This window comes from Limulus polyphemus, unplaced genomic scaffold (genome assembly GCF_000517525.1).
Source record: "Limulus polyphemus unplaced genomic scaffold, Limulus_polyphemus-2.1.2 Scaffold611, whole genome shotgun sequence".
NCBI lineage: Eukaryota > Metazoa > Arthropoda > Merostomata > Xiphosura > Limulidae > Limulus > Limulus polyphemus.
The window spans coordinates 31,442-41,893 of NW_013666221.1; the positions used below are offsets into that span (position 1 = coordinate 31,442).

A 10,452-nucleotide genomic window follows, 5' to 3' on the forward strand; every position below is an offset into this window, starting at 1 on the left:
TAGCATGAAAACTATAACAAGCACAAAATGGTTATGAGGTTGGTCCTAGGGACTGAACCCATGCTGAAAGAGTTATGAATAATTTATGTCAATATTTCAAATCTGCCATCCAAATTTGATTGCATTTCCAATACTCTGTCATTGAAAATCAGCTGTATTTAATATGACAATAACTTTCCTAACACAAATTGGCAAAATTGTGAGGGCAAATTTTGATGTTAGCTTTAGAAATTTAACATATACATGAAAAACAAAAAACAATATTACCTTGAATGTGATCGCTTGGTTCCTTTACTGTGAGTGGTGGTAGTGGCAGATGTAACTATAGTTGTTGCAGTAGATGCATTTGAGTCTGATGAAGGAGCTGGAGAAGCAGGTGTTAAGGTAGCATTAGGGGTAGCAGACTTATTGCAAACAGTGAAACTTTTGTCTGCTTTATTTTTCACTATTTTCACAGCTGACTCATTCTCAACTGGCAAGCCTAAAGTTAGAGAAATACAAGTTATTGCTGAAGTCAAGAAAATGCATACAACTGAGTGTATGTCACATAATTTCTTACCCTTATACCAGATATTTTGCCTTTATATTTTTATGATATATTTTAACATAGAGCTAATAAAATTTGTTATGTAATAACAAGAATATATTTTTCTAGCTCCTTTTGCCCATTTAAAGTTTAAAAGATTTTCTTCCACTGTCATCTTGTTTACAAAATCTCACTTATCAAACATTCATACTATTTACAAGTGTATTGAGAAACAGCCTGTAACACCAAAAGTTAAGTTAAGTTACTACCTATATATATATATATATATATATATATAAATAATAAGTTCCAAGTACTTAATAATATAATACAATAATACTCAGTTCTGTCCGTCCTGAAATGCTTTCGCATCTTACTATCTAAGTGCACATGTGTGTGCACTGGTACTGTTGCAATAAAGATACTAACATGACTGCAAATGTTTTGCAGGTCTCTGATAGCGAAAACTAATTTTTCACTGGTACAGTAACAGCATTAGTTGCTTATTTCTTTGTATGTTACTGATAGTAATAACTGGAAATAAACCAAAGTGATTTTAGAATACTTCATACTTCAAGTACAAGTTGTGGCCACCTTCCAAGTTTGAGAGGAATGACTGTCCCTGTTGATAATGTAGACTTTCATAAGGCAAGAGTTCACTTTTGATACCTGAGAGCTTTCTTAGCTTAAAATCTTTCAGTGTTGTCAAATTATCCTTGTTTTCTAGACTTACTTACAACTGGACTAATTTCCTTAACTAAGATCCATATTTCAAAATGTTACATGAACATTTTATAATATAAGTATTAAAATAGCATAATCAAACCCATAAACATAGCTCTGGCTTGATATAAATAAAACTAATCCTTGGTGCATTTTTTGTAATGACCAGATATTTTTTTTCTTCAAACAATGAGTTTATTTATTTTTTAAAATTTAGTGAACTGACATATACATAAATTACTGTGAATATAATAGCTAGAGGCTATTGTCTCAGTCGTACTAATTTATTCTGTACAGAAAAAATTAGAGAAAGGTGAAGGTGATTACAAATACTGTTTTTACTGTACAATATTCAAAAGTCCTTATCTTACCACAGTGTTGCACTGCATTTGCCTGTGCAGTAGCATTTGGTAAGACTGTCCGACTTCTCAATGTACTTTCTGTTAAAGGCTGAGGGCTTGGCTAGATAAGAGAAAATTAGGTATTAGTAAGGACTACCCTGTTAGTTGAAATTTTAAAATGAAATTCTATTATTCTATTTATATACATATTTTTATTAAGTGCCATGTTGCTTGGACCTTAGAGTGAGTAAAATATATTCTAGTATTTCTGTTTTAGAAAGTACACTATATGCTACTGAATAACAAACCTTTTCTGTGCATTAATAAAATTATCTTATTCAACTTTACTTACAAATGGTCTGTAGGTCTACTGTGAAATGGATCCAATTTTTATTGATTTAGTTTTAAGAATTTAAATAAAATCTGTGATTTTCTTAATTGAATTAAATATCAAAATTTTCATAAAAAATATAGAAAACTTGCATTTCTTTGTGATCAAGTTTTACCACTACAACAGGTCTTTTCTGCCTATGATGCTAACCCAACTCAAGCTAGCTCCCAAAATAAAAATCTATAATCTTGATAGTCACCACATGGGATTCTAAAGCAGATTTTCCAAGGGAAGCTGGATAAGAATGTGCTGCAATGGGTCCTACTAGCCTGTTGGCATGTCCAGCAGCTGAAGCTAATGACATAACAGAACTTGTTAGATCCCCTCCTGGGACAAATGCCTGAAGCCCTGTTCCTTCTGCATGATTTCTTAGAATATTTATGGCATCATCGAGACGTTCTTCCATCACACCTCGAGTCTATTAAAAAAGTTATAGAAGGGTCTTTCTGTTACTATTTATGAAATATAGTTATCTGAAGTACTAAAACAGTATGTAAAAATTAGACATTCCTATGTTCATTTTGTTTCAACTGGGCAAGAACAGAAGAATTTCATGATTTTTCAGGATAGATTTTGTTAAATGTTCATAATTATTTACATACAATATACTAATAACGAGGAAGGCTCACCCAGATCACCCTTACTGTAGAGGGATTTTATTATCTGTAGACAATGAATATGTTTAATGGCCACTTATAATAATTTCCTGGCTTATACAAGAGGACGTAGAATGTTGCACTACACAGATATTTCTGACACTTTTAATATATTAATTTTTAAAAACTAAAAGAATTAAATAAAGGGAGACTTCAGTGATGCATGCATTTAAAAAACCATGATAATTCTCTCAATAACTATTCATTTACAAAAAACATAGCTATTTTAAAGATATTTATAAAGGAGGAAAAATAAAAATTTTCAAACCAGGAGACACCTTGAACCATAAGGTTCATAAAATCTACAGTTAATGTTCATAATTTCATCCTAATACAACTAGAGCTGGACAATTTAATCAATTACCTATGAACAATGATTACATCAATTAGTGTCTCATAAGCTAATTGATTAATCAAAATGACAATTAACTGATTTATGTCACCAAAATAATCAATTATTCAAAATTGTTTTTGATTATTCCAACTACCAAAGTAATCGAAATAATGTTTGTTGTTGTTAAGTGCAAAGCTACATAATATGCGAGTAGGGATACATTGTGATTTGAGTGTCTTGGGTTCATTGCCCATTGCCACCAAACTTGCTTGCCATCTTTTTGTCATTACAAAGCTACTAAGACTAAGGCTATTTGCTACCATCATCAATTTTGAACTGTTGACTAGAGGGAAGGCAACTAGCTGGCAACACCCACAGCAATCTCTTTGGTTAAACAAAGTGTAAATTTATCCTTTTTTTTAAATTGTGTTATGTTTCTAATTTAAATGTTGTATAAACAGGCATGGATTAAAGTGTAGGGGTCCAAGGGGTCTAGACTTCCATTTTTTTTAGGAATTAATAACTGTATTCTTTAATAATAAGAATGTGCAGATTTAGGAAAGGGATGCAGTGGGGCTGACCCTTTCTCAGCCCATTGTTTCCTCAAAGTAATAACTGTATTATTAAATGCTATATAAGCAGGTGTATACCTAGCGGAGGGAGGTTTATTGGGGCCTGATCCCCTTCATCTCTTTTAAGGTTAAAACTTTATTCTTCAATACTGTATAAGCAGGTGTGGATCTAGAGGATGGGTTTAAGGGGCTGATCCCCAATCCATTCCTTTCAGAAAATAATAATTATGTTATTCAATGTTGTACAAGTTGGCTCAAATCTAGGAAGGGTTATAACCCTCCTCCATTTTTTCAAAATTAAAACAAAACAGCCAAATATCCTTGCACTACCACATAGTATCAAAAAGATGCATTAAATGTCATTGTTTTTATTTGGTTTGGCTTTAATTACCATAAATCTTTTTTTTTAGGTTTCCTAAAATCAACACAGTTGGAGTCTACAACAATCCAGTTAAGGCCTCAGCCAGTAACTGATTATCTCTAGGATAATATAAAAAATATGAATGTCAACTAAATGTTGCCACAGTAAATTTCTGTGTCCTGGTTTTTCCAGACACTCTAACAATGTGCCTAGACTTTCGAGATTTTTCCAAATTAGTTTTAGTTTTCACTGCTACATGAAGGATGTAACCATACTCAAGAAAGATGATATATTTTCTTTTTTCTACCCAAGGTTTTTGGCTTATGCCTTTTTTGAGAGTCTTTGAGCATTACAGGTTACAAAATTGATTAGACAAGACTTTAGAGATTTTTTTCATCAAAGTTAGTATTGTGTAGGACACCTGCAGCTCTAATAAAATATAGTTACATAATCAATTTGCCATTGTTTAAATGTTACATTTTCGTGAGAAAGATTTTTTTTTGTATTGTTCATGCCTAAAATAAGTGAAAATGAAAGAGGTATGACTGTATAAGTAACGATGTTTTACAAAATATGCATCCTGTTTACCAAAGCTATATTTTTTTTCTAAATACGATTATAAATTATCACAATTATTTGATTTTAATATAAAAATGTGAATACTATATTATTATCGTGGAAGTCTCTTCTTTCATATTAAGAATACTGAAAATTTGGTTACATTGTTACAGAGCTAACATTTAACTTTTCATTGTAAAAATGACATTACTTGCAGCTAGTGTGGTGAAGCTAAACATTGTTGTTCTTTATTAACACAATAATGCACTATTTTTTGAACAGACTTTCTAGTTTTATTCTTATTCATTTCTTAATGGTTTCAAACTTTGAAAGATAAAGTTTTAGCTATCAAAAGTCTAAATTTACAAAATAAATTCATGTTATCTAATTTTTATGTTGTTTGACTTGAAATTCAGGCTAACTGAAAAATACCAAAAAATGCTAGGTTTTTACTTTAGCTAAGTATTAAATAAAATAAGTTATGGTTATTCAAAAATCAACTTTAATTTTACTAATGACCTATCAACCTTTGAGAATATATTATCCATTTCTTGATTTGTAAGTGTTTTCCTTAATTTATGTTCAGGCCTTCGTTGAAACCTCATTATGGTGCCATATCAAGTGGTTTGAACATTTACTAATGAAACACAGCTTTAAAAACAGCTATAAAGAATGTTTAAATATGGTTGAATAGAACAAGAATTAGACTATTGTGTAATAGCACAACAAATATATAGGTTTAAGTTTTTTATAGTTTCTATAAGCATTATTTTCAGTTCTTTTCATGAATTGTGAAATTACTTGTGTGTTAAATTATATCTTTTTGAAAACTACTGAAAGTTTCTTCAATAAGAAGACATCAGCTAACTTGAGATAAGGTAAACAGTTTAGACACAGGTTGAATGGTAACAAAGAAAATTTCATTACAAGCAATTTACCTAAATTCAGGAATATACATATATACAGCATGAAAGAAGGAAATCACATGACTGGAAATTGCTTAAGGCTTAATACAGATATCTTGTTTATGTTTGATTGACTGTTTCAAATTATGATGTTTTTACTATTTAACAGACATACTATGATTTCATTGAGTTTTAGTGTTTGTAAGCATGAGGTTTTTTCTATTGTGTTTACTAAATAAAATAAAATATTCATCAAATCAGATAGGTTTAGTTATGTTTAATGTTTAGTGAGTATGATAAGTGTCTGTAAAATATTCTTTATTGAATGTTATTTTTATGTTTATCCTATTCAAACAATGTACATAAATAAACTAGCTAACTGGCTACTTAATTATTTCAAACTGAAATCATGATATGTTTTGAATAAAAACATTATAACCCTTTATAATTATTTAATTATCAATTTTTGGATTTACAGAAGATCAGTGTGAGGTTGCTGCATATTTTAAAAATAAACATAATGTTGACTACCTGGTGGTATTTAGTCAATGTTAGTGATTCCTTTGCTAAGTAGGAAATCTGTAGATTATTTGTAAAAAAAGTTGTAACAAAATATGTTTTTCACAAAATGCATAAATGATGAAAAGGTTATCATATAAAATCAAGGGTAATTCAAAAATTACTTTAAAACAAAACAATGTGAATCACCAGTTTTAAGTACAACACAAAATTATTTTTTAGTTTTAAACCTTTCAAAATTATTTTTGAGATTTGGTATAAGCTTGTGCACCAAAACACTGCAAAAGATGAAAATCCTGTTTAGTTTGAGGTCAGTATCATTTTACAAAAAAATTGATGGTAATAACTTCTACCAGAAGAGTTGCTAAACATCTAAAATAAAAATTATAATTAGTCTTCAAATGATCTTCAACTGCTCAATTGTTATCGGAGCATCACTACAATCTAAAAATACTTGAGAATGTTTGATACTTCCCCATACCTTGGTAAACTGTGCAACTCTTGAGATAAAACCTGTATAAGCTCTTGAAAACTCGAGCATTTATGCATGTAGATATAGTTTGATTTACCTCTTTTAAATACAAAATCATTCCTTATTTTAATAATGGGTTTAAGGATGACTTTCTATTTGCAGATGCAAAATAGTTTTGAGTTGTTTTTTATTTGAAAGAAATATTTACCCATGAATGTTAGCACTATATAAAGAATCTCTTTTGGTACATTATACATTTCATCTTTAGAGGCGGAAGCTTTACTGATTGATTTTGCTGATTATTGCTTTCACTGAAAAATCATACTTGCTTAGATAACATTTGATATTGTACATCTTTTCTGAATAGTTTTATATTACTGGTAAATTTATGGGCTCTGTATGTGAAAATTCTAATAAGGTTCCTTGGAATGTCTTTAGTATATAACTGTTATAGTTGAAATATAAACCTGAAAACCTAAGTTTATGGTAGACTCCAATTTTAAACTTCTCACACTTTTTGATGACTAAGGTGTCTTTCTTTTAGAGTGAATTTAATATTTCTGTGTTTTTTATTTAACTAACAAAGATATCTGCCCAACTGATCTTCATTTTCAAATATATCATCCACATATCTTCTATACATAAAATTCTTGTAACCAGATCTTTTCATTAAAACCATTTGCTAATATAGGGACAAAACTAGACCCCATCTATTTGATCATATACCTTTCCACTAAACAATTCCTTTGTTACTATTTCATACAGTTTCTGAAATACCTCTTTGTGTATACTCTCAAAACTACATTTCTTATTGTAAATCAAACTTACACATAATTCAATGGTCTCATCCAATAGTATATTAGTATACTGATTCTACATCAAAACTAGTAATTACATGATGATCGAAATCTAACTCTTTGATATTGTTAACAAACCCAAAGCTGTCTTTCAGGGTATGTTCATTACATATAAATTCCTTTAAGCCATAACTAAAAAGTTTGGCTAGCTTAAGAGTTATAAAATCCAGGATTTGATATGATAGGTCTCATTGAGCAATTTCGTTTATGTATTTTGGTAATCCATAAAGAATACCAACCAGCATGTTAACCAGCTGGTCTTATTTCTTTGTATAATTTGCATAATATAATATTATTTTTCTATAATTTCAATAAATATCTACTTAGCTTTGTTTTAATATATTTAATTGGATCTTTTTCTACAATGCAAAACTTAGGAATATTATTTACAATTTCAAGAATCCTATTGTTATAGTCTTCTTTTTCAATTTTAAGACTGCCACCTTTAGATTAAAAGAAACCCAAAACACATGTTTTTGGAAGCTTAAATCATACTTAAAGGAAAAGTGTTATAAAATTAGAAAAACTATTAGGTGAGGAAATGTTACAATTAAAGAATTGTGTTAGTGTTTTACATTTTGTCTTCATTATTAATGAAATTATAAGAAATAATAATTTGTTGAAAATAAGAATAACACAAGATAAAAAATTCTATAACTTAAAGAAAACCAAATGAGCAAATCATTTTCAAGAAATCCTGATTATACCATCATAAATTTATCAAATGATACTTTAAATGATATAACACTAATGCTCACTGATAAACATGATTTGAAAATTAAAAAACAACTCAAGACTTTATTTTGCAACATAGAAATAAGGAACTATTTTTTGTTTAAAGAGAGAATAAGTAAATCAAACTGCTTGAACATTATCTACATCTGTAAATGTTCTGAGTGTTCAAGAGTATAAACAGGATCCACTTCAAGAAGATTAGCTGATTGATTCAAGGAGCAGAGTTTACCAAGGAATGTGGAAGTGTCAAACATTTTCAAGCATGGGACTATAGAAAATTATTATGTTTTATAAATCAAAGAAACTTTAGACATTAAAAACTTTAACCTGGAACCACTCAATAGACAGTCAAGTACTGGTGAGCTTCTTTTGAAAGTATAATGAAAATACAACAATTAACAAGTACTAAATATTCATCAAAGTACAGGAGAATTATTTTTACTGCAGAAGATGATGAAAAAAATATAATCTACTTATAACTTCTGAACACACATTTGGAGATTCTACAGTTTCAATAAAATTCTTAAAAACTAAAGAAATTTATCATGCTGTTTTGTATGAGAAAAATTATATTTCTTTATGATTTACATATCAATATATATAAACAGAAATGAATCCTTTAAATCAGTTTTTTAAGAAACAGCTATTTGAAAAATAAAGTAAATTTTTAGTTAAGAGTGTCTATGGAAAAATGGGTAGTGCTAAAGTTTGAAAATCAGTTTTTAAAATATACAAGGAATTCAAAGAAATTTGAAGGGAAGTTGCATAGGAAGCACAGAAATGAGCTACGAAAAAAAATCAAAGTGAAGCTTTACCTCCACTTCATCACTAAGGAAGTGAACGGCTTTAATAAGTCTGTCTTCCTCACCATTTGTCTACAAGTTATGGACAACATAAAGGGTGGACTGATAAGCATGCAAAAAGTATTAAACAATAAGGATGCTTTAATGAGATTAGATAGATTAAGTATAACCTGTAGAAATATATAGAATAAAATCTTTTGACAAAAACTATTTTACTTTGATAAAAAAAAATTGTTAAACAAATAAAAGAAAACAAGTTAGCAAGAAAACATATTAAAACACCAGTCACGTTAAGAGATAGTTTATTATCACAGAGAACAAAAAACAAGTTGAAGAAATAAGAAAATGTCTGATTATCATTTCAAAACACTTACCCACATATTATATTTACAAAAAAATCTGAAGTCTATTCAACAGCCATATATTGTTCTACATTCTTAGCAACTTACTCACCAAATGATGTGGTGCTCCATCTGTAAAAACAGCCTGAGTGTTACGAGACCACTGTGGCACACCTGTATAAAAACGACCATTCAGCTTTAGATGAAATTTCCCTAAAGCTCTACTTAGACTAAAAGCTGTAGTAAAAAAACATAAAAATAAACTTTCTTTTAAATATGCAATGCAACTGAAATTCCTTAGTCAGTCATAACTTGAGAATGGGTAGAACTAAGTCAATAACATGCATTTCCTACTCTTTACAAGTCCTTCAACTAACACTTGTACCCAGTACTAAATTCTAATGTTTATATAGGTGAATGATAAACAGAGATAGCACCAGGAAAATTCCAATATTTTTTCCCCATAACTTACAATTTGTGTTATTGACTTTAAAATTGTAAACATTTCACAAGCACAGTAATATGTAATATGACTGAATATTTCAGATATTGTTATGATGCTTAGCTTCTTACGGATGCTAAAACGATATAAATATTTATGCAGTTCCAATCAGAATGAACTCTGGCTCTATCAACCAGAATGAGTATAAATTCATTGAGAGATACATTTCAATCAGTGACTCAATAAGACAGTGGTTTATGATTTTTTTCTTCATATAAATTCTATATATTATATAAGAATCTATGTATAATAAAACTAAAAATGGGGTAACCATCAAACTTGATTAGAAACCATAAGGGGACTAGATAAAACTAACCTGAGAAAGGTGGTGGCGAATTGACCGGTGTAGCAGGTGTGGAAGAGAAACTGCCATTTGTGTGTTCAGTGGAGTAAATCTGAAATACAAGTGAAGTAACCATTTAATAATTTTACACTCAAATATTGATGTATGTTCATAAAAAAAAAATATGTTAAATATAAAGAAATATATATACACACACACACAAATAAACATAAATCAATACATAAAGGAGACAGGGATTCACAAGAAAAAAAAAGAATTACTTACAGATTAATCAGTTTAGTTGAATGGCTTTGAAATTTTTTCTGTGCTTCTAAAACAAAATAGAAATATATTTTTTCACAAGTGACGATCTTCTTTTGAATGCATGAATTAAGCAGCAATAGACCATCACTGATAAGATAACAGCTGGCTTAGGTTTAAACTGAAAGGCAAGAGCCCTGTTAGTAGTCATTTATTTTAACTCTTTCAGCATGGGCTCAGTCCTCAGGCCATCCTCATAACCATTGTGTGCTGTTATAGTTTTCATGCTATAACTTTTAAATTAGTAAGCAT

The 10,452-nt window shown here is 29.5% G+C and overlaps 1 protein-coding gene across 7 annotated transcripts in view; it reads right to left on the minus strand.

Annotated features, from left to right (window-relative positions):
- Positions 1 to 10,452, minus strand: part of LOC106459450 (transcription factor 12-like) — a 132,499-nt gene that overhangs the window by 9,475 nt on the left and 112,572 nt on the right. For all 7 annotated transcript variants that reach the window (XM_022385947.1, XM_022385948.1, XM_022385946.1 and 4 more), the window contains 5 exons: positions 9,913 to 9,991; positions 9,207 to 9,268; positions 2,181 to 2,399; positions 1,621 to 1,711; positions 268 to 481 (listed from right to left, as the gene is read on the minus strand). In XM_022385947.1, the coding sequence (XP_022241655.1) occupies positions 268 to 481; positions 1,621 to 1,711; positions 2,181 to 2,399; positions 9,207 to 9,268; positions 9,913 to 9,991 (665 nt within the window). The remainder of the gene's footprint in view (positions 1 to 267; positions 482 to 1,620; positions 1,712 to 2,180; positions 2,400 to 9,206; positions 9,269 to 9,912; positions 9,992 to 10,452) is intronic.